Source organism: Alexandromys fortis, unplaced genomic scaffold, assembly GCF_014885135.2.
Source record: "Alexandromys fortis isolate MF-2015 unplaced genomic scaffold, M_Fortis_MF-2015_v1.1 scaffold_17, whole genome shotgun sequence".
Classification (NCBI taxonomy): Eukaryota; Metazoa; Chordata; class Mammalia; order Rodentia; family Cricetidae; genus Alexandromys; species Alexandromys fortis.
In genome coordinates this window covers 2642040-2666635 of record NW_026067896.1, presented here as the reverse complement: position 1 = coordinate 2666635, position 24596 = coordinate 2642040, and the positions used below count along the sequence as shown (strand labels likewise).

The following is a 24596-nucleotide window of genomic DNA, read 5'->3' as shown; positions in this document are numbered from 1 at the left end:
GCTCAAGAGGCAGTAGCAGGAGGATCTCTCTGAGTTCGAGGCCAGCCTGGCCAACTAAGCGAGTTCTCCCATTTGCTAGCGTAATAAGGTGGCTACTGAGTGGTGTGGGTGACTTGAGCAGAGCGAGGTTCCCGCGGTGCAGAGCGAGGGTCCCAGGAACACCATGGTCTTGATGGGCTCATACTGCCCAGACCACCTCAAGGGGGCAGACTCTGTCCATTGTCCTGCGTGGAGAACTCGTGCTTACATCCTGGAGGTCAACAACTCACTACTAGGGCAAGAGCTCAGAACTCCTGACAGAGCCGCGCCCTGCTCTTGCTGACTGGGCTTGCTTTCCGTGTTTTTCAGTAACTGCAGACCCCCGTGTGATGAGAAGCGACGTCTTCACCGAGTTTTTAACGCTGGTACAGATGGTAAGACCCCTTCCTGAGTGGCGCCATCAGCCTCTGCGGAGCCTGCCCGCTTTCCGAGTGCTCAGGCTTTCTGGACTTGGGTGAAGTAGAGTCGTTTCCAGTAAGCTGGAGGCTGCTTCCTGTTCTGGTCCTACTTGGGAGGTGAAGTGCGTCGCTCACATTGTCTTACGGTTTAAGCGGACATTTGTTCTGTAGCCTGTGTGCTGGTCCCAGGAAAGGCAAAGAGCTGGAGTTTTAGAGTTTTAGCACTCAGGGACCCCAGACCGAGATGAGACCAAAGGCTGTAGCCAAGGTCTCTGAGAGCACCATAGTGCAGCCGTCGGAACAGCAGGCCCTGCCGGCTGCCGTCTGTCTGTCTTCCTAACTTTACTGTCCGTGGAGAACATCCAGCCTGAAAGAGTAGCATAAGGAAGCCCCATTTCTGAGGACCAGGAGCCACACCCACTCCCCGACTAGGCGGAAACGTTTGGTAATCCACAGCTTTCATTCCGTTTGCACACGTGGAGACATTCGTGCCTGTACCTGGGACCCTGACTGAACAATTTCTTTCTTCAAAGATTTAAAGTTCTTGTCACACAAGTCTTCCACTTGTTTGGCTAGAGTTACTCTGGGATATTTTGTGTTATTTGTGGCTAGTGTGAAGGGTGATGTTTCTTTGATTTCTTTCTTGGCCCATTTATCATCTGTGTACAGGAGGGCTACTGATTTTTTGTTGTTGTTGTTGTTAATCTTGTATCCTGCTATATTACTGAAAGTGTAGAAGTTTCTTGGTAGAATTTTTGGAGCCACTTATGTAAACTATCATATCATCAGCAAATAGTGACAGTTCAACTTCTTTTTTTCCCAATCTGTATCCCCTTGATCTCCTTTTGTTGTCTCATTGTTCTGGCTAGGACCTCGAGTACTATATTGAATAGATATGGAGAGAGTGGACAACCTTGTCTTGTTCCTGATTTCAGTGGGATCACTGTGAGTTTCTCTCCATTTAGTTTGATATTGACTGTTGGCTTGCTGTATATTGCCTTTATTATGTTTAGGTATGTTCCTTGTATCCCCGCTCTCTCCAAGACCTTTATCATTAAGGGATGTTGTATTTTTTAAAATATTTATTTATTTATTTATTTATTTGTTATGTATACAATATTCTGTCTGTGTATATGCCTGCAGGCCAGAAGAGGGCACCAGACCTCATTACAGATGGTTATGAGCCACCATGTGGTTGCTGGGAATTGAACTCAGGACCTTTGGAATAGCAGGCAATGCTCTTAACCTCTGAGCCATCTTTCCAGCCCGGGATGTTATATTTTGTTGAAAGCTTTTTTAGCATCTAATGAGATAATTATATGGTTTTTATTTTTCAGTTTTTGTGTATGGTGGATTACGTTGACAGATTTTTTTGTATGTTGAACCATCCCTGCATCTCTGGGATGAAGCTGACTTGATCATGGTGGATGATGGTTCTGATGTGTTTTTAGATTTGATTTGCCAGTATTTTATTGAGTGTTTTTGCATCAATGTTCATGAGTGAGATTGGTCTGTAATTCTCTTTCTTAGTAATGTCTTTATGTGGTTTGGGTATCAGAGTAATTGCAGCCTCATAAAAAGAGTTTGGCAATGTTCCTTCTGTTTCTATTGTGTGAAACAATTTGAGGAGAATTGGTATTAGTTCTTCTTTAAAAATCTTGTAGAACTCTGAGCTGAGACCATCTGGTCCTGGGCTTTTTTTTTTTTTTGTGGGAGACTTTTGATGACTGTTTCTATTTCTTTAGCAGTTATAGGTCTATTTAATTTGCTTATCTGGTCTTGATTTAATTTTGGTAAGTGATATTTATCCAGAAAGTTGTCCATTTCCTTTAAGTTTTTCAATTTTGTGGAGTACAGGTTTTCAAAAGATGACCTGATGATCCTCCATGTCTGTTGTTATGTCCCCCCTTTCATTTCTGATTTTGTTAATTTAGATATTCTCTCTCTGCCTTTTGGTTAGTTTGGATAAAGGTTTGTCTATTTTGTTGATTTATTTTGAAGAACCAACTCTTTGTTTTGCATTCTTTGTATTGTTTTCTTTGTTTCTATCTTGATGATTTCAGCTCTCAATTTGATTATTTCCTGCCGTCTAGTTCTGTTAGGTGAATTTGCTTCTTTTTGCTCTAAAGTTTTCAAATGTTCTGTTAATTCACTAGTGTGGGATTTTCCAGCTTATTTATGTAGGCGTTTAGTGCTATGAACTTTCCTCTAAACGCGGCTTTCATGGTGTCTAATAAATTTGGGTTTGTTGTGTGGTCATTTTCACTGAATTTTAGAAAGTCTTTAATTTCTCCCTTTATTTCTTCCTTGACCCATTGATGATTAAGATGAGCATTGTTTAATTTCCATCTGTTTGTGGGCTTTCTGGAATAAGTGCTCCTGTTGACATCTAGTTTTAAAGCATGGTGATCTGGTAAGATACATGGTCACTCCATGTCCTGGAGGTTGCTCGGCCCTACCGGGTTTCTGTAAATGTCCCTGGTCTGGATCCGCTCCTGCGGAGGTCCTGACTCAGGCCTACTCCCTCAGAGGTCCTAGACTCAAACCTGGACCTGCAGAGGTCTCTGGTTCTTATCCACTCCCTGGGAGGTCCCAGACTCATGCCTGGACCCTCATAGGTCCCTGACTCAGGCCTAGTTTCACAGAGATCCAAGACTTATGGCTGAACCCACAGAGGTCTCTGGCTCTGGCCCACTCCCTCAGCAGTTGCTCCCCTGCTTCTCTGGAGTTCGCTGTCTCAGCCTTGCTCTGGCCTAGGTCACTGGTCCAGACCTGCTCTCACAAATGTCCCTGGTATGGATCTGCTCCTGCCCATGGAGTTCACTGACCCAGGCTTGCTCTGGTCTAGGTCACTGCCTTAGGCCTGCTCCTGTGTAGTTCTCCCTAAACTTGATTTTTAAAAGTTGAAGTCTGGCATTGGGGGGTTGACTCCATGGTTGAAGACTGATTGTTCCTCTAGCAGAGGACCCTAGTCAGGGCTGCAGCACCTATGCCAGATAATAGCCTGTAACTTCAGTTCCAGGAAGATCCAGTGCTGCCTCTGGCTTCTGCACGTGTGTGTGTGTGTGTGTGTGTGTGTGTGTGTGTGTGTGCGCGCGCGCACGCGTATGTGTGTACATGCACACACACACAGAATTAAAAATAAAACAATTCTTTAAGGTAGAAATCTTGTGGCTCATTGAATGCCAGTACACATGAAGATAAGTTTGGCAGGTTCTTATAGGAGTACATTACAGCTTTTGTTTTCTTGCCTTAAGAAAATATCTCCTGTGGGCTATCAGTGTTATAGAGTTTTGTTTTGTATTAATTCTTCCAACAATTTTAAAGGATTTTGGCCTAGTTTTAGGGCCTTGGGATTTTGACTGTCTAGCTTTGTATAAAAGCTTTTTACCTCATAACTTTGCTCTGTGGTGTCTCTTTTCTGGGTTCTGATGTAGTGTTCACTTTGGCAATGATGTTATTTTTCTTTTCCATTGTTTGCCCGTGAACTTTGCGAGCTCACTGTTGCATTCATTTTCCCACCTCTTAGCGCTCTCTCTCTCTCTCTCTCTCTCTCTCTCTCTCTCTCTCTCTCTCTTTCTCTCTCTCATTGAGATCTTCACACGGAGACATGTTCCTTTAGTAGCACCACCACCATCCTTATCTGCAGGGCCTAATGCTTCCTCTGAACATGTATGTCCATGCATTGGTCATGCTTTCTTCTCTTTTGCAATTTTTTTTGATTGATCCAGCTCTTGACAGTTCCTTGGTCCTTGTGTCCTGACTAGCTGTTGGCCGATGCACGCTGCTGGAGAGGGGCTGTCGTTGAGTCCCTGGAGTCTGAGAAATTCCTGGATCTTGGGTCTTGTCTCTGAGCCTTTTCTCATTAATCCTCCACCCTAAGACCCTGCAACCTGCTCTGTCTAGCGGTGATGCTTAAGCCACAGGGCTTCTTCCTGTGACCCAGTATTTTAAATGTTTCTATCCATTCAGACAAGCTGCTGGAGATCTGGCTTGGTGATGGTGAGTCTGGCTCTGGAGCAAGAGGTGATATTTTGATTTCTGTGACTTGGGATCATGCATTCAAACTCATCCCTCCCCTCCCCTCTTCTCTCCTCTTCTCCCCTCCCTTTCCCTTCCCTCCCCTTTCCATTGACTTTTTCCTCTCCTTCTCCCCCTCTCTTTCCCAGTTCCTATTCTCCTCTCTTTTCTACACTGCTCACTAGTGTAGAAAAGAGTCTCAGACTGACCTTGAACTCGTAATCTTGTTTTCTCCAACTGCTAGATTTATACATGGCAGCAACACTGGGTTTATTTAGTTTCTTCATATACCAGTTTCTCCAGCTGGAAAATGGGGAACAGAGCTCCTGTTTCTGGCTGTTTTGAGGACTGTGGCACATTGCTGCCTCATGGGAGGTCAGCACTCTAGTGGCTGATGCCAGGCCCGTTTTCTCTTCCCGGTTCTACTGGAAGGTAGTCTTTAGTGACCACGTACCTCTTCAGATGGCTCCTGAGTCATGCTTGGCTAAGCCCTTGGGATGAACTTCCCTGAGACAGGTTGTGCGGAATGGACTGAGGCTTTGGTCGCGTCGTGACTGGGGCCATTTTGTTATGCTGGACAGACACGCAGAGTGTCCTGGGCTTAGGCCTGGGACTGTTTTTCCAATTTTCAAAGATGGCTTCTATTTGTTGTTGTTTTCATCTTAGCTTCAAAAGGCAAACAGGGCAGAGGAAGCCTCATTCTCGGCAATGTCTTTAAAAGAGGTTTATATTAAAATTTTGAAAAGAAAATTAAGCTCGAATCGGGAAGGTGGTCCTGTTAGGCACGTGTCCTGTTTTATCTCATTTTATGTTCTACACTCAACAAATACGTATTGAGGGGTGACTGTCAATCAGCACTTCACTAGAGAAACAGAAATACCAGCAAAGGATGCTCAGATTGGCTCGTGGACTCTGTTGACTTGAGGTGACAGAAAAATCTCCAGGTATATAAAGAAATGTACCAGACTGTGCACTGCAGGGTCTCATGAAGAGAGACAACCTTGTTACCTCAGCACTTGGGCACTCTCTCCTCAGTGCTGGCTCCCTGCACACGGTGGGGGCGGGCAAGGACTGCTGGCTCTCTCTGAGATGAGTGTGAAACTGACGGCTGCCTTTTTACTTATAGCACACATTGAACGTCACCACCACGCAAGCCGCTTTGGATGTGTTTCTGCCCAATGGAAAGAGTGTTAACGTGGAGGTTCTAACATCAGATACAGCCGAAAGGGTCCTTGAGGTAAATAAACTCTGCTTAGCTTCAGCTCCAGGGGATGCAGAAACCCCAGGAGCTGCATTTCATAGGATCTAATGCTGGGCACCCCTAGAAGCTGCTTTTCATATGGTCTGATGCTGGGCACCAAGGGCTTGGCCTGAGTCTGAGTAATTTTGAGGATAACAAAAACATTCTCCTGGTTCAGATGTGGCTATCAGCATCTCTGCCTTCTGGGCTGTTTCCCTCTGCCCAGCTGGGTTGCAGAGAGAATGTTGTCTTCCCAAGTCTTAAATGTGTAGCTAGGTGGAGGAGAGGGTGGCCTCTGGTCCCTGCTAAGGGAAGGTGAATGGAGGTGGATTTCTGGGAGGCCACACTCTGGTAAATATGAAGCCACAGATATTGAAATGAAAGGCACCTGTTGTCAAAGAGGAGCACCCTGGACCTGGAGTTGCCGGTGCCCATGGAGCCAAGGTTACATATAATGGTGTCTGAAGTTTACGCTGGACCAAAGCCGTGGTGAGTTAAACTTGACCATGGCAGGAAGTATCAGAGAGAAGCAGGCCTGGATGCCAAAGGAGGGAGGGTACCAGCACGGGCATGTTTATATGCCACAAACATTGGAAAGTGCCTTTTGCTTGGTGTGCACAGCAGTGCAAGCCCCAGGGCCGGATGCTTGCGGAGAATGCCGCCATCCTCCATCTGACAATAAGCACTATAATAACCCAGGACATATGTCCAGATCCAACTCAGGACAGCCAGTCCCAGTGGGCCCAGGGTGTCCCCTGAAGTAGCACTGGCTTGGTTTCTACCCACTCTAGTTTCCTAGGTCCCCAAGATTGTCTAGAGCAATTGTGTCATTAGCTACTTCTCTAGTTGCCCCACAGAGACAGTTTCAGGAAGAAAGGTTTGTTTTGGTTCATGTTTGGGAGGGTGCAGTCTATCACGGTGACACTCACGATGACCGGAATGTGCAGTGGTGACTTCTCACGTCCCAGCAGACCAGGAGAGAGAATCTGGGCTAAAAGTAAAACTGGCTCATAGCCTTTTGGTCCCAGGCCCACAAATCACAAGGGCTCCAAGGTACGAGTTCCCATGATCCTCAAAGGCAGTACCACCAGCTTGGGTACCACGACTTGAGATGCAAGAGCCTGTGGAGGCCGTTTCAGATTCAAACCGTAACAAATATGAGTGAATTTTAGATTCCAGAACGTCTCTCTGAGTGTTTATTGGCCTGCAATGCACTTGCTGCCAGTGTGTACTGGTCTCTTCTAGTTCTGCCTCCACAGCCTGAAGCATGGCCCTTGCTGAATTTGCTTGTTCCTGGCGCAGGTGGTGGCGCAGAAACTTGGACTGTATCCGGAGCTCTTGGGGTACTTCGGTCTGTTCCTCATCCGGTGTTTCCCGGAGGGCAAGCTCTCTGGTAAGATGGTGCTCCAAACAGGATGGGCGGGTGTGAGCAGGGGCTTTCTTTACTCCTTTTCTTAATATTAACTCTCATATCATACACCCAACAGAACGTGGTTAATACCTCTCTCTGCGCTTTTCTATACGTGGTTTCCATAATGAACACAGGTTAGAGAAAGCAGGAAGATACAGAGGTTGAAGAAATGGGTAACAAAAATGCCGTCTAGTCAGTGTTGCTCAGATTAGACCTGAACCAGCAGAGGGAGGAGGCGTTGCTGTAGACCAGGCCTCAGGAGATAGGGTTTGAGAGTAAAGATGTAGTTGGCTGCAGAGAAGGAACAGCAGAAGTGGATCCAGAACCAAGATGGGAGGTCCAGATGGGCAAACAGCATGTGGACAGGCAGACAGCAGCCGAGTTAGCTGGGGTGTCAGGTGACGGGTTGGTGTGGGGCATGCCATCAGTACTGAGAGACATTCATCACTTTATAGGATCCAGGTGAGGGACTTCTACTCGTCTATTAAGTTTTGGAGCTTTGTTTGGTTTTAATATACGCATGTGCCCCATGGCCTTAATTCATCCTGATAGGGCCGCCCCCTTTCTACCATGAAGAAGTCATTTCTCAGTCTGTGCTGGATGGGTGACGTAAGACAGATGGTGGTGTGTGGTCTGCCTTGACTTTGTCAATGTCCACCCTCAAAACGAAGTAGACAGCAAAACAAACAAACAACAGAACACTGTAAAATGGAGTTCCTAGGAGCAAGGTGCAGGCTGAAAAAAAGAACAGTTTTATACAATGTGGAGTAACTCAGAGTAGGGCATAGCCCGGCCTCCACGCCGCCTTTCCCTCTCTAGTTGTGAAGAAGATGGCTGATTTTGAGCTACCTTACACTAGCCTTCAGAGTTCCGAGGCAGAAGACTGGAAGATAGGACTCAGAAAATGGTGAGTACCTGTGAGAGACGCCACTGCCTGAGAATCTGTCTCACCGGGCTTGAGAGGCAGGGCGGGTGGAGTGGCCCGAAACAGAGCGGCGAGAAATTGCTGACCACGCTTTGCCGAGCGATGGGCGACTAGCTGTAGTAAGGGAAGGATGTGTTGCTAGCCCAGGCAGATCAGAGGTCTGGTAACTGTGATAGTCCTTGAAGGCAGAGGGGCTGGCTCCGCCAGTTTGGACTGAATTTGACCCCCTTAAGCATTCGGCTCACATTCCTGAAGGCTATGTGCCAGGGCCACCCACATTTAATTCCTAGATTAGAAGGACACAGTGTCTCTGCAGAAAATGCTGTTATTTTGCGGGGAAATGGAAGTTGCACCAAGAACAAATCAACAGGAAATCTCAATGAAGGCAGAGTACCTTCCCAGCCTCGTCCGACAACCTGCGACCCCAGCCTTCGTTACCATAACTGTGTTGAATGGCTACTCACGTTGGCTCTGTTCATCGTAGTTATTCTGTAATCTGGGGATACAAACTTAAAAAAAAAAAAAAAGGAGCCTTGAAATCCAGGAATTGTGCTTGACCAATGAGACCTTGCTGGGTCTAGCTTGGGGCTTTGGATTCTAAAGGGTTAACCCCAGTTACTCAGAAACATTTGAGAAATCGCTAAAACCTTTTGTACTGGATATCTGAGAAGGGGAAAGGACTCTGCTTCCATCTAAGGGTTTAGATGATCCCGGAGCTGCTTTCAATGCTGTGTGTCTGAGCGCGGCTGTTCCTAGGTCAGAGGGTACACGCTGAGACCCGGTTCGCCACGCTTTCAGTCAAGTTATTTGAGCACTTTAAGCCTCAGTTTACATATGTGTAAAATAGGAGAACAGTCCTCCTAGGACTCCTGTGAGTATTAAGGCAGTCCACGTGCTCAGTACATTTTTTTATTATTTTTTTTGTTTTTTCTTTTTTTAAGATTTATTTATCTACTATGTGTACAGTATTCTGCTTGCATATATGCCTGCAGGCCTGAAGAGGGCACCAGATCTCATTACAGATGGTTGTGAGCCACCATGTGGTTGCTGGGAATTGAACTCAGAACCTCCGGAAGAGCAGCCAGTGCTCTTAACCACTGAGCCATCTCTCCAGCCCCCACTCAGTACATTTTGTTATTGTTTACTGTTGTCGTATCGATAAGAACGATGACAGCGTACCAGCTAAAAACTCACGTACAGAGGAAGCAGGACGAGGACAGAGCAGGGATGCAGGAACACATCAGAGGTTAGGCAAGTACAGTGGTATAGGTTTATGGGAGGAGGGGACCCGGTTCCCAGGGTGGAGCATCGAACTCTGCGTACATCCCTAGGTGTTCCTCAGGGATCATGTAATCGTGCAGGTACCTGGACCCCGCCCTGGACTCCGTGCTGATGGACTGCAGAGCGGCTGGAGACCTGCTGTACATGCAGGTGAGGTTGGCGCTGGCCACTGGGGCTGGAACTGCACAAGCCCCTCGGATAGAACGGGATGGCATTCCCACAGAAGTCACATGCGTTCTCCTGTGAGCTTTAAACCTTTAGATTACGTACAACACCGAGTTCATGAAAACGCCATACAAGCAGTTGTTACCTGCTTTGTTTGGGAAACAGTGATGAGAAGCCGGTGGGTGCACATCCGTGTAGACACGCTTTGACTCCACGTCTCTGTCACCCCCGCACGTTCAATCCAAGGACGTGGAACCAGCAGATTCTGAGTGTGAACTTGTGTGTGTGTGTTTGCTGCTAACCATCAGTTAAACTATCTCATTTTTATATACAATAGCAGTATTAGCTTTATCCATATACTTTTTCCCACACCTTTTTTGTTTTGTTTGTTTTAAGACAGGGTATAGCTTTGTCTGGCCTGGAAGGTGCTATGTAGACCAGACTGACTTTGAATTCACAGAGATCCTCCTGCCTCTTCCTCCTGAGTGACGGGGTTATTGTGTTTGGCTCCTTGTATTTATGAATCTTATATGTGGTTTTAGATTTGTATTGCCAGGTTACTTGTAGAAAATTGTATGAATTTAATCTATTGTGTATCACACTGTTTCTCTCAACCTGTCAGCTCTAACTGCGCATGTTTTAGCCTTGTCAAGTCAAGAGGCAAAACACTCTGATTACTAGTGAGACTGTGTGTGTATGCATTTGCCATCTGGAAACCCTCTTGGTCAACTGTCAGTATTGAACTGTGCTCCGTTTTTGGTGATTTTACGTGTGTCCTGTTGTTCTCTGTAAATGTTAACCCTTTGCCTGGTTTAGTACTTACTTTTTAGCTTAGTTCCCGGTGTTTTGTGTACAGAAATTTGTACTTATGTATAACTACATATGATTTTGCCATTATATGTTAAAAAGATGGTCTTTCCACCAAAACAAACACATTCATCTTTAATTTTCTACTTTAAAAATGATTCATTTCTTAAAATCATACATGTGCATGTCTGCGTATAGGTTTGTGCATGGAAGTGCAGGTGGCTGCGATGACCAGAGGCATTGGGTCCCTGGATCTGATGTCACAGGTGCCTGTGAACCATCTCATACTCTAAAGACCAGCATATGTTATTAACTGCCAAGCCATCTCCCCCACCCCTTTTCTGCCTTTAATGGTGTTTTATACCTTAATCTCTTAGGAAGTTATTTGACTGGATGGAAGTTACTTTGGCTTTCTTTGTCAAGTATTCTTATTGTCCTAACTGTAGAGAACTCTTTCCTCCTTGCTAATTGAATTGGCACTAGGCCAGCTGTGCATTCCAGGTATCCGGGCACTTTGGAGGTGGAGTTTGAGGCCAGCCTGATCTATATAAAGAGTGCTCAATATTAAGACCTTATCCCAGGCCTGGAGAGATGGCCCAGGGGTTAAGAGCACTGACTGCTCTTCCTGAGGACCTGGGGTTCAATTCCCAGCACCCACATGGCAGCTCACAACTGTCTGTAACTCTAGTTCCAGGGGATCCAACACCTTAATTCAGACACACGTCAGCAAAACAATACCAATTGCACATAAAATAAAGGTAAATTTTTGAAAAGACCCCATCTCAAAACAAAACAACAAAAAGACAATCTTTATAATCTGTCAAATCATTATGTAGATCCATTTGGGTCTAGGTCATTAGCCCTTTATATAGGTTAATTAATTTTTACTAAGGTTGTTAATTATATAATTATGCTGTTTTTAAGGCAGTACAGGACATTGAAATAGAATGGGTGAAACCCACACAGGTTCAGAGGGAGGAACTGAAGGCACTCCAGGAGAAAGAGAATCAAACAGAGGTGAGTGTTGCATTGTAGCAAGAGCTGTCCTTTGGAAGCGAGCTCCTGCACGCGCTAGCCGAGCTCCTGCACGCACTAGCCGAGCTCCCGCACACGCTAGCCGAGCTCCCGCACACGCTAGCCGAGCTCCAGCACGCGCATGCGCTAGCATCCAGTGTTGCTATCAGTCACAAACCCATCGAGCACTGAAAATGGGAGTTCCTCCCCTGATCTTTCTGACTCTATAATTAGGAAAAGTTTACTGTGTAAGGACTCTGAAAGCATACAGTATATCGAGTTAATTAATATAGCTCCTCCACACCATTACATAAGGGTCGAGTATTCTCCTTTGGGGTTGAGATATCGCGCAGCCAGCCTGTTCCCTTTCACCGGAAGTCAAGCTGTTAACAGCTTTCTCTGCTACGAATCTCTTGGGCATCAAGCACCACATGTAGACCCGGGCCTGCGTCTAATTTACACTGCCTCGTCCTACTCCTGTGTGAACTCCCGGTGATGGGACAAACACGTTAGCTAGGACCTTGTGCTCGCGCAAGGAGGCTGAACTGAGGAACTGATGAGTGAAATGACCCAGAGGAATTTGATATAAGCCAGAGAAGAGCTAACTGGGACTCTGGCCCACTGTTCTTATAAATAAAGTTTTGTTGGCACACAGTGGCGCCTTTTCATTTATGTGTGTCTAAAGTCATTTTTGTGCTGCGGTGAAAGACATATGGCGTGGCTATAGACAGTAGGCTCCCTAATGGCCTTACACATCCTAGGCTAGTGTTCGCACTGGAACACCAGCCCCGAACAGTGTGGGCATCTCAAATGAAAATAAGTAAACATGCCATCCATGGCTATGTGCGTCGAGTTGGCTTTTTAAGGTACTTTGTGTTACTTAAAAGATTTGTTTCTATTAGTGTGTGTGTGTGTGTGTGTGTGTGTGTGCTCACAGAGGCCAAAAAAGGGCATCAGATTCAGGAGTTGGTGTTAACCAGTGGTGGGCTGCCTGGTGTGGATGCTGGGAACGGAACCCCTATCCCCCGTGTAAGAGCAGCAAGTGTTTTAACCACTGAGCCATCTCTCTAGCTCCAGATATAATGTTCTTAAAAGAATGGCGTCTTCAAGTGTATAATCCTTAAGATTTCTACCCTCTGGTTTCCGCAGGTTAGCACCTCCTGTCAAATGGCCAGGGCCAACGGGTGTCTGGATTAAGTACACTGGGTACAGTTAATAGTCATCAACCGTCTCCCGACATTGCTTTACTGTTAATTAAATACGTTCACTTCCTTTAATCCACAACAGCTAGAAGTTTATTGACTTTTCAAAAGGTCTTCCTTCCTTCTCCCTTCTTTTCCTGCGGTGCTGGGATTGAACTCAGGCCTCATACACACTGGCAAGAGCTCTGCCTCTGAACCATCCCGGCCTTTATTTCAAATTTATTCTTTAAAAAAAGGGACAAGAGTTGTGCCAGGAGATAGCTCGGTGAGTGAGAGAACTTGCCGCTCTTGCAGAAGACCCAAGTTTGGTCCTCACACGGGCATGCTGGTTCACAGCATCTACAGCACCCCCCACCCCACCCCAGGAGATCCGCTGTCCTCCTCTGACCTCCACGGACACACACAAGACGCACAAACTTGCAGGCAGGCGGAACCCTTCCTATTGCTACAGAATCACATCTACTCTTTTGTTTTCTCAACTCTGATCTTGGTTCATTAGCTGAGTGTGTTGGCTCCAAGGTCTAAACAGGAGTGGGGTTAGGAGTCAGGGCGGGGGAGAAGGCAGGACTAAGAGCCTCATTTGGACGCTCTAGAAGCAGAGAGCTTTGTTGTGAATACCCCCCCCATATGTGGGTTTCACCAGCAGGCAGCAGTACGCTCCCTCCACCCCTATCTCCTCCTCCCTCATCTCCCCCACACCCATGAGCTCTGTATCTTGTTTCCTTCTCCCTCACCCCACCTTGGAGTAGTTTCTGGAGCGGTCCCAGGAGGTCCGGCACTATGGGTACATTCAGCTGGATCCCTGTACCTGCAACCACCCCGAACCCGGCTGCACGGCTGTACTTTCCATTGGCAACAACGAGATCAGCTGCTGTGTGACCCTGCCTGACGGCCAGACCCAGGACATTGCTTTCCAGATGAGCGGAGTAAAGTGCTGGCAGGTCACTTTCCTTGTGAGTATCTGGCACCTCGCTTTGTCAGCCCTTTGAAGTTTTTCTCTGTGTGCTTCGTCTTGGAGACGCAGGACTGGTCTCAGGGCTTCACACCGCGTGCGTGTGCACGGATATCTGTTCGGACAGACACTTCACAGGAGCTCCCCCTCGTGGCGATCTGCTCACAAACCCTGACCTCGGCTTCATGTTCCTCCCCTCTCACCTCAGCAGGCTTCTGTCTTCTCTGGGTTCTCTAGCCCTAGGGGTGGAGCAATTGTGGGGCTCACTTTATTTATTCCCTGGACAGTTATTGCCCAGTTTGCTCTCCACGCAGATGCTCTGAGGCTAACGTATCTAGGACATGAATCAAGTCTCATTATCATCTTGTTTCGCCAACTCTCTTAAGGAATGCCCGCTGTCCTCGGTGAAGTCTGCAGTCCTTAGCTTTGTTTGTAAAGCTATGAGAGCCAAGCCCTTCGCTAGCCAGCACTAGACCCCTGTACACCCAGTTCTAGTAAGCAAAGGACTCGGTGGAAGGGTGCGTGTCGACCACTCACATGTCCAAAGGAAAAAGGCTGAAAGTCGGGAGCCAAAGAACTTGGGGTTTCCAGGCAATGGGAACTTTGTGGGGACCTTCTACTTGGGCATCTCAATTCTGAAGTCTAGTGAGAACTGAGTGATTGTCCAGTTGCCCTAACCTTGGCCATGTGCCTTTCTCTGAGGGGTCTTCACAGCCTACAGTGGAAGAGGAGGCTTTCCTAAGGGAGCTTGAGCCTCCATTACTAGGAGAAACAGGGATAGATGCTGTTTACACAACCTGCATCCTTCAGAATCTCCCTCTAGCCTAACTCTCTGGGCCTCCTACTCACAGCCCACTTGCTTGGAGCCCAAGCCACAGCCATGCCCAGTCCCTCACAGCATCTCCAACCTTCAAGCCTCCTTCGGCAAACTCAAGGGTCTGACCTCACTCTTTATTCTACCAGGAATTGCCGTTCACCTTCCCTTCTTACAAGATGAAGCCACCACGACAAACTTGGACAGTGCCTACTTCTGCTCTCATGCCCCTCCTTCCAGGACGTCTCCCTCCACCCTTCTAGCCTGGGCTACGCTCTGCTGCCTTCTGCACACCCACAGCTGGCTCCTTTCCAAGGCTCCCTGTGTCCTTCCTGTGCTCCTTTCCCCCATGGTCCCTGGGAGATTGGCAGCCTTGGGGAAACCATGCTTTCTTCACATCAGTCTATCCCAAGGCACCTTAGTGATCCCTTTCCTCTCCAGGGAACTCTGCTGGATACAGAGGGGCCCCAGCGAACTCTCAACCAGAACCTAGAGCTGAGATTTCAGTACAGTGAAGACAGTCGGCAGCAGTGGTTCGTCATTTACACCAAACAGGTGAGTTCTCAGGGTGGGGCGTGAAAGCCGGTTGTGCCGAAGTGCCTGGCCTGCTGGTCGGCATACGCAGGCACGGGACCGAAATACTTTGTTTTTATTTTGCTTTATTTTCCTGGTCACTGTGGTCATGAATTCAATGAATGTAGTTGATGTGATGGCCAGCTCTGAGTTGAGATAAATCACACAAAAAAGGCTTATTTCAGCTCTCGATTCCAGTGGCTTCAGACTGCCGGCTTGGCACCATCACCTGTGGTGAGGCAAAGAGAGAAACGTGTGGTGGACCAAACTGTCTCAGGTCCAGCAACAGGAAGCAAAGAGAGAGAGGGGATGGGTACTGATGTGTCCAAGTAAAATAGAGAGACCCCCCAAAAGTAAAGAAAACATTCACAAACAAATCCTCCTATCTTAGCTATTTCAAGTTAGAATCAAAATTCCAGGTGAAAAAAAATATTAATTAAAAAAAATAAAGGGACTGGAGAGATGGCTCAGCAGTTAAGAGCACTGGCTGCTCCTGCAAAGGACCTGGATTCAGTTCCCAGCACCCACAGCCACTTGTGACTCCAGCCCCAGGATATCCAACACCCTCTCTGGCCTTTGAGGTCAGCAGCATGCAGGCAAAAACGCATGCACATAAATAAGAAAATAATAACTCTTTTTTTTTTTTTTTTGGTTTCTCTGTAGCTTTGGATTTAGAGCCTGTCCTGGAACTAGCTCTTGTAGACCAGGTTGACCTCGAACTCACAGAGATCCGCCTGCCTCTGTTTCCCGAGTGCTGGGATTAAAGCTGTGCCCCACCACTGCCTGGATGAAGATAATAACTCTTAAACTAAGCAAATTACTCCAGGTGTTCTAATTCTAATAAAAATATCAGGTAAACTTTACATTGATGTTGTGTTCAACCTGAGCCCTGCTTAGCTCCACAGAGAACTTTGGTTTCTGGTCACCAATGTCTACCTCCAATACCGATGTGGTCGTGATGTCCTCCCTCTAAAACACAGAAAGTACGAAACTGCAATACTAAGTGAAGGAAATGGTCCTTAGGGTGTCCTAGTTGGGGTTTCTGTTGCTGTGATGAAACACCAGGACCAGAAGCAACGTGGGAGGAAAAGGATGATTTGGCTCACACTTCCCCATCACGGGGTGATGCGCTGAGTCACACTGCAGCTTCCATGAGGAGATTTTCTCTTTTTTTTTTTCTTCTTAAATTTTGTTTATGTTTGAGGGGGGTTTGCAAGGGCAGAGGGGGAATACAAAGGGATGGAAACTGAATGGGATCGAGATGCCTGATGTGACAGACACAAAGATAAAAGAAGTTAGAAAGTGTTTCTGTAAGCCAGGCATGGCGGCACATGCACCCAGGACAGCCTGGTCTACAGTTCCAGGCCACACAGAGAAACCCTGTCTTGAAAACGGAACAAACAAAAAGCAAAAGTTTTCATAGTTTCTCCCAAATAGACAGGTTAGTACCTATGCCTGATGAAGAGTCTCCCGATAATTGTTATACCATTAAGTGGAAGGTTTATTTATTTAGTGGAAAGAGCTTGTTGCTTATGAGACACAAACTGCTCATAGTGCCGTAGAAATGTGGGTTAAGAGGGGAAACAATTAGGAATGGGATTTTGGCCTATTTATTCATCTGTCTTTAAATGTTCCTACATTCTTGCAATTTAGGCAACCTGTTTTCCTGCTAATTACATTTTAAGTCCATTTCTGAGAAAATTAAAGACAAAATTCTTTAAAATGTGCTGGTGAGTTTTAGCCTCCATATGCAGTGAGAAGGAGAAGGAGGACCTCGAGCTGAGGGAGGGTTTTATTGTTTTAAAGATTTGCTTGTTTTTATTATTTATTTATTTGTTTGTTTGTTTATTTATTTTGTTTTTTTGAGACAGGGTTTCTCTATGTAACAACCCTAGCTGTCCTGGAACTAGCTTTTGTAGACCAGGCTGGCCTCGAACTCAGAGATCCGCCTGCCTCTGCCTCCCGAGTGCTGGGATTAAAGGCGTGCACCGCCACCGCCCGGCTGTTTTTATTATTTTTAATGGTATGGATGTTTGTGTGTCTGTGTAGTGTGTGCATGCAATGCCCAAGGAGACCAGAAGAGGGCGTCAGGTCCCCTGGAACTGGAGTTACAGGCCGTTGTTAGCCACCACGTGGGTGATGAGATTCAGACTTGAGTCCTCAGGAAGAGCAGCCAGTACTCTTAACTCCTGAGCCGCCTCTCCAGCTCTGTGTTTCTGATTGTTTATTTTGTTTGTTTAAGACAGGAGGCTCATTATGAAACCCTGGCTGGCCCAGAACTCACGAGACCAGGCTGACCTCAAACTCACAGGAATCCTCCTGCCTCTGTATCCCGAGTGCTGGGATCAGAGGCGAGCGCCACCACCGCCCGGCCTAAGAGCAATCTCTATTTCCGGGTTTCGTAGGCTTTTTTCCTGAGTAGCTGCCTGAAGAAGATGATCTCAGAGAAGATGGCGAAGCTCGCTGAGGAGAACCCAGAAATGGTACGAACCCCAGAAGCCCAGAGTTTGAGGGTCTTGTCCTCCAGGGAGGCAGCTCCAGCTCACAGTGGTCATCTGGTTGTGTTACTGGAGTTGTTAGGGGAGAGCCTGGGTCCTTGGCAGCTCTCCCACACTGGCTTTTAAGCAGTCAGCAGTGGAGAAAAGCAGGGAAGGGAGTTCATCCCACTCTGTAGAGTGGGTCTGAAATCCAACCAGAAAGCAGTAACCTTCCTGTTACCAGCAAACCAGTGGGCGCAAGGCCTGTTTTACAGCAAGCAAGGCCCACTGATGGCGTTTCTCCCCTAGTGACCTATATAGCTCTTCCTGATACCATGGAAGGTAGCCAGTCGGGAGGAACTTTTGAGGTCGGTTCTAGGTTGACTTCTCTACGTCCTGCAATGGAAGTGCTTTAGTCTTTAGTGATAGGGTCGCACTATCTATATACGGTGAGCATCCAGAGGCAATGGCGATCCTCTGCTGTTTTGGGTGCCTCCAGGGCCCTTCTGGCCAATCTCACAGGGAACCATATACTCCTCAGTGAGATTTTCATGTAATTATTACCCAGATCTTCCAAGGGCAGCTTGTCCACCCATGCAGGATACATTCACTCAAATGCCCTTTCTTCTTTGAATTATACATTTTTAATTAGCTTAAAAATTGTGAGTTTTGGCCGGGTAGTGGTGGCGCATGCCTTTAATCTCAGTATTCAGGAAGCAGACACAGGTGGATCTCCATGAGTTCGAGGCCAGCTTGGTCTGTTCTACTGAGTGAGTTCCAGGATAGCCAAGGCCACACAAAGAAATCCTGTCTCAAAAACAGAACCAAACCAAAAAGTTGTGATTTCATGAATATTTTTCATACTTTCTTCATTTTTCTTAATCCACTCAGTCTCCTCCCTGAATCCTGGCTACAGCTTTCCTCCCGGTTCTCACATCTCGTGTGTTCTGCTTTGCCCTCTGCTTTAAGACCCCCCCCCCATCTAGCGTTGAAGTCAGGAGTTTGAGGGGATCATTTAACACAGCAGGGGTGATCTTCAGCAACTTCCCCAGAAGGAATCCATAGCCCCTTGACACTTCCTGTCTACCAAGCAGGAAGCCACAGAGTGAAAGAAACTCTGAGGTCAGTTGTTTTTGTTTGTTTGTTCATTTTTTCCTCCGAATAAACTTTATTTTTCTGGTCTGCATATTTCCACCAAAGGCCTAGTACCTTAGGCTTGGTCTATATGCTGTAAAACAAAATAAGAACAAACCTGCGATTCTAGACTTTTCTGATTATCTTATCATTACGATATAACCATGTTCCAAATAAGATAGGACATGTTGGTGGGCATGTGTGTTGGTAAATTTAATATTTTTACAGAGGATTACATTGATCCTTTTTTTTTTTAAATGTGTGAGTGTTTTGCCTACATATATGTAGGTGTATCATGTGCCTGCCTGGGCCCATGGAGGCAGGTCATCAAATCCTGAGGAACTGGAGTTGTAGATGCTTGCGAGCCACCGTGTAGGCACTGGGAACTGAACCCCAGTCCTCTGCAAGTGCTTTTAACCACTGCTCTGTCCCAGGCCCATGCAGTCATCTTTAAATTACCATAGAAAACGTTGGAGCTCTTTCCCTAACGTTTTTATTTAGCTTTAATTCTCCAGAAGCAAATGGGCGGCATCTTCGCTTCAACATTAATCATTACAGCTTGTTTCTCTAAGAAACCAAATGTGCTCTGGACTTCATTTCTCTTCTGGATCCAAAAATATCTTTTTAGGGCAAACCAATCCGCTGTCTCCTGGTGACTGAACTATTCAAGCTGCACTAGAGAGCAGTCTGTGAAGGAGGCTCTTTGTGAAAAGAGTCATAAAATCCACCCTCTCAGGCACAGCAGTGTCTCCTAGGCTTTGATTATCGCCTGTGTATAAAAGAAGAAAGAAAAGTAATTAACTGGAGGAGGCTTTTTGAAAAGAGAGACGTGCCCTCAGATGCAGGAGAATAATATGGCCACTTGATACAGGAAGTCCTCGGACAGTGAATAGCAGAGGAACCAGCTCAGTAAAATCCACACCGGCCGCACGCCTGCAGCTCACACGGCAGAGCTTCACGTTTCCATTCATTTCCATGAACGACATCAGAGCAGGCGTAGACTGGCTTCAACAGGTTTTGTTTCCACGAACTCTTCACTTAATTTTATTTATTTATGGCTTATTTATGTCTATGGATTATTCTGGTTCTTGGAAAGACATTGCCTTCAAAGACAAACCACATTTCAAGCTGAATTCTCCAAACCTTGAGTAAAAGGAAGTCTGACATGGAGGCGGGCTGAGCCCTGTGAAATCACAGCTCAGTGCCGGGCCTCTTGAGGACCATGGACTAAAGTCATTTTGTGACTTAAAGTGGCGATAGAAATGCAAGGCAGTGACATTTGCTTGTTTTCTGAGCAAATATGCCCTGGGAAGAACACACATCCCTTACAGAACTCTGTGGACTAAGGCAGACGGTCTCTATTTAGTGAGCGGATTCTGAGTCCAAAGGTTTGATAAGGTTGAAGACTCTGAGGCAAAGGGGAAAACCCTGGAGAACTTTAACCAAATGAGCCCCCACGGTTAATCTGACAGCCACCAGAAATACGGGGCTTTCCCATTTAGATGGGATGAATGGGGGAAGACATTTGGCGTCAAATCAAAACTCATTAGTCCTGTTAGTTTACATAATGATTTCAAATTTAAGGCTTGAGATAGGAAGATGGCTCCGTGAGCTCAGATCCCCAGCCCACACGGAAAAGGCGGGGTGGGAGGAAGGAGACAGGGAGCAGAATTACAAAGATGTTTTATTTTAAAATAAAGTATATTAGGGTAAAGTTTAGCTGCATATATCAGGAAGCAAAATAAGTGTCTCTGCTAAGTTTCTGTTGCTGTTCTAGCACACTGACCAAAAGCAACGCGGGGAGGAAAGGGTTAGGTCAGCTTGCAGCTTACCACCGTGGAAGCCAAGGCATGAGTCTGTGGGGCAGGAACGAAGCAGAGACCACGGAGAGCCCCTCGTGCTGGCTCGCTGCCCACGGCTTGTTCAGTTTGTTTTCCTATACACTCCAGGAACACCTGGAGTTCCACAATGGTCTGGCCTTCCCACATCAATTATTAATCAAGAAAATGCCCCACAGGATGGTCTGATGAAGGCATTTCCTCAACTGATGTTTCCTTAGACACGTCTAGGTTCCTGTCCAGTTGACAAAAAGAAAAGGAAAAGGAAAAAACCAAAAGCCAAAAAAAAAAAAAAAAAAAAAAAAAGCCCAACCAAGACAGCAAGTATCTGAACAGAATAGAAGTGTGCTTTTCTCTTGTCTAGAAGCTCAGGTAAGCCTCGTCTAGGGCGGGGCTGTGGAATCACAGTGTAAGTAGGGACTTTCCTGCTGTCCTACCGTCAGCGTGAACATCCGCCTCTTAACACAGCTGTCGGCCCAGCCATTATGTCCACGGTCCCAGCCTGCAGGCCTGGGAAATATGAACGAGGACTCCTGTCCTTAAGGCAGACTCTCAGAAGTCTCCTGTAGACTTCATGCCTCTGGTTCAGCAGCCAGTTACCCCAGAGGCTGTTGGAGTCTCCGGCATTTTCCTTTCTGCCTGTCATCCTAAGCAATAACAGTTTTCTTTGGGGAGACAAAGTACCCATTTAAAAGTTATGCTAACCAGAGCCTTGAAGGCAGGCGCTGGCCTATGATGTGAGGAAATCTTGGCCGCTCAGCAGAGGTGTAAGCTGTGAGGCTTCTGGCAGCCCTCCTGAAGGATGCAAGTTACTCTTCAGACCTTCAATGGCGTGGGGTGCTGGGCCCTGCTGGGAGAGGTACAGTCCCTGGTGTTCAATAGTTTGCAGGTGTGCAGGTCACAGGCAGGTGTGCAGGTCACAGGCAGGTGTGCAGGTCACAAGCAGGTGTACAGATGCCAGACAGGCGTGCAGATGTCAGGCAATGTGCCTGCTGACTGGCAGTTGAGGGGTCATTGGGGGCATGACTGTGGAGGGGGAAATGTGTTGGTTAGTGGATTATTCATGTGCTGGGTTCCCTGAGCTGCGCTGACATTTTGCTAACCCATTTAGCAGATCGAGGTTCCAGAACAAGGCAGAAGTAAGAAGCAGCCGAACCAGGTCTGTGAGTAAAATGACGTCATGGATGTGTTGTCGTCAGGTGCCTTCCTCCCCCCCCCCCCCCCCCCACCTTTCAGCAAAGTCCTTGGCATTCAAGCTTAAGTAAGGTCGCTGGCCGCTTCTTAGAAGCCCCTGTACAGACCGCGCGAAAGCGCAACCAGGTCCAGAACCGCCTGTTTCTTCAGCTGGGCTTGCTTCAGGTTCAACGCGAGACCCTGATTCAAAAAATAAAGTGGAAACTGAGGAACACATCTGATGTCAACCTCGGGTCTCCACGTGCTTGCACACGTGCACACACACTTGCACACACGCACACACTCGCACATGCACGCACACACACTTGCATCGAGAGCTTATTAAGTACTGATAGCAAATAAGTTCTTAAAATGTTTCACATGACTTTTTTTTAAAGTCTGTGCTTCTGTGAGCAAGAAAATGATACGAAGAACTGAAATTCACAAGGAGTAGGGAGGAACGGGCGGGCAGGGAGGAATAGGGAGGCAGAATGTTGGTTCTGGGAGTCAGAGCTTCCTGAGCAGGCCAGCAGGGGGCGCCGCCCTCCGTCCTACCCTAGTGCAGGATAAAGGTACAAAGTAATCCTTGCTTACACAGATGTAACCTTTTGTAGCTGTTGTAACTATTTTGATACTTTTTCAACCTCCTTGAGGTTTTCTTGTTCTTAGGGAAATTTCTTCCTTTCCTTTACATTTCTGATCTCTCTGTTTATTTTCCAGCCGAAAGACTATTTTAATTTTCTGAGAAAAAGCAAGGCGAAGAAAGTTGAAGACGACTGTGTTTGGGGAACCCTCACGGAAGGAGGTCTCTGAAGGGAGTCTCGTCAACTGTCTTAAGACAGTGCCAGAGTTTGGGAGATGGCCTTCCCACTTCACTTCCTTTGACACTGAGGTGCCCTGTGTCCATCACTTTAACTGTAGCGTTCTGTAACTCTCGGGATTAAACGGTGTAGAAACCAGAGCTATAGCATTGGCTGAAGTGGCAGTTGGCAGGTTCAAATCCACCAACGGAAGGTTTGTTCTATGTTCCCTCTAAGGTAGATGTGGATTCAGCTCCTTTAAGCCTTTTGTATGTTCTGATTTTGAAGGTTTAAAAAGCTTATTTTAAACTATATTAATGCATTTATCACCAAGGTAGATTCACCATCCTCAGAAAAAATATGACTTCTCTGACCTTGTCAGCGAGTAGGAAGAGGTGGCAGAATTCTGATCCACTTCCTCACCTGCTTGTGAGTTTACTAACTCAGGTGACCTAAAGTAACAGCTGCCCTGGCCTAACTCCCCTCATGGCATGGCTGTAGTCCACTCTGCTTTTTTTTTTTTTTTTTCCCCCAGACAGGATTTCTCTGTGTGGCCCTGGAACTTGCTCTGTAGACCAGGCTGGCCTCGAACTCACAGAGATTGTATCCACCTCTAGATTTTATTCTGGGCCTGGAAAGATGGCTCAGTGTTAAGAACACTTTCTGCTTTTGCAGATGACCTGGGTTCAATTCCCACAGCGCTCATAGTGGCTCACAACCACCTGCAACTCCAGCTCCGGAGAAGCCGACATCTTCTGCCTCCTCGGGCACACCACACATGTGACATACATACATATAAATAAAAACAAACAAAACTGAATTCTACCCAATAATCATACCAATTTGAATATTTTTCTTTTGGAAATCAAAAAAGTCCTGCACGGACATCTAATATAAACCTCTTAGCTTTACAAATGTAAATAACTTTTCCTTATACAGTTTCTGGTATATGATAGTAATTAACATAATTGTCTATGGAATTAAGAGCAAAGTAAAGAGGGAAAGATAAATATGCAAAAATAACTAGGTACTAGTGTAATATTCTAATGTTCTTTTCTGAGTTAGCTAAATATGAAATAAATATAAAATCTAATGAACATGAAGCTTGTTGATGAAAATTGTGTATTTATTTTGAAATGTAGAGTCTTGAGTTCTCTAATATATATAAACCAATGCTTACAGCCATAACTTCCTGGACGTTAAAGATTTGAGTTTGTGTTCTAGGCTGTAGTGGGATCTCTGCAGAGACATTCTGCTTCACCCCTACTGGGTGGATTAGTGTGTCGTGATCACCCTCAGAGTCTGATGGAAGCTTATCACCAACTGAGGATCAGTCAGGATCCATCCAAACCTGCACAGTGTAAGGGACCATCTCAGACCCATCCAAACCTGCGCAGTGTAAGGGACCATCTCAGACACTGGGACAAAGGGTTTGTGTTTGGATTAGATTGAACACATGTGACTACTGCTTTTATAGGTCAATCTGATGCCCATTTTATGTTTCGGTTTGACATATGAGAATAAGTCATCCTAGAGAAGATGTAGTGACCCTGCACCAAGGGCTCCGTGAGAGATCTTGGAAAAAGAACAGATAATGGGGAGGGGGAGGGGTCTCCTAGCCAGAGGGAAGAAGAGTCAGAGGTGGGAAAGAGAATGGTGCTTAGGAAATGGGCAAAGCTGCTCTTCTCTGGTGGACCTTCAGGCTAAGGCTGGGCACGTGGTTCTCATCTGTAATCCCAGCACTCGGGTGGCTGAGGCGAGAAGATCACAATTTCAAGGCCAGCCAAGTGCCTGTCTCAAACAAAGACCACGTGGTTTTATGTTAGGGTAGTCTATAGTAAGTAAGAGGAGACAGCGCCTGCTACGCTACGCCTGCTTCCCAGCAGTGTGAGCCGAGCCTCCTCTGTCTACGATTTCTGCCCTGAACGCCGTGTTGTCTGCATGCAGCACCCGCCTGGAAGACAAGAAGCACCGCAAAGCATTTCGATCCCCAGCGTCCAGGACCTGGGAAGTTCAGCTGATTTCAGAATCTAAAGTCTTGGTCATCGTTCGTGAATCTGCACCACAGCTATTGGAGTGGTCAGTTCTGCTGCCGGGCCCGAGAGAGCCGTCAAGAGAGTTAAGTGATCACAATTTGTGGAAAACCCAACCAGGTTCAAGCTGTGGTGAGAAAACATAGAAGAGAAAGATCCTACAATAGCAAATGGGGGAAAACCGCGAAAACCTTGTGTGTGCGGTGCCAATCAGGCAAACAGAGAGAGCGGTTGTAGGAGACACAGTGGAGATCGCCTTTCCTTCGGGGATGACCTCATGCCTGTCCTCAGTGAGCCAAA

At 46.6% G+C, this 24596-nt stretch overlaps 1 protein-coding gene across 1 annotated transcript; it reads left to right on the top strand.

Annotated features, from left to right (window-relative positions):
* The first annotated feature begins 310 nt into the window (after positions 1–310).
* Positions 311–22786, top strand: Snx31 (sorting nexin 31). The gene is made up of 11 exons (XM_050162655.1): positions 311–413; positions 5584–5694; positions 7000–7090; positions 7928–8015; positions 9395–9464; positions 11211–11303; positions 13252–13455; positions 14710–14823; positions 17247–17324; positions 21402–21449; positions 22184–22786. Exons 1-11 carry the CDS (start codon positions 369–371, stop codon positions 22274–22276), a joined length of 1035 nt encoding a protein of 344 aa, XP_050018612.1. The 5' UTR covers positions 311–368; the 3' UTR covers positions 22277–22786.
* The last annotated feature ends 1810 nt before the right edge of the window (positions 22787–24596 follow it).

What these genes read in the sequence shown, in the direction of transcription:
- Snx31 (XM_050162655.1), top strand. Translation starts at nt 369, where the DNA reads ATGAGAAGCGACGTCTTCACCGAGTTTTTAACGCTGGTACAGATG. An exon ending in CAGCCGAAAGGGTCCTTGAG is followed by an intron (nt 5,695 to 6,999) that starts GTAAATAAACTC and finishes TTCCTGGCGCAG; the next exon opens with GTGGTGGCGCAGAAACTTGG. An exon ending in GCTGGCAGGTCACTTTCCTT is followed by an intron (nt 13,456 to 14,709) that starts GTGAGTATCTGG and finishes TTTCCTCTCCAG; the next exon opens with GGAACTCTGCTGGATACAGA.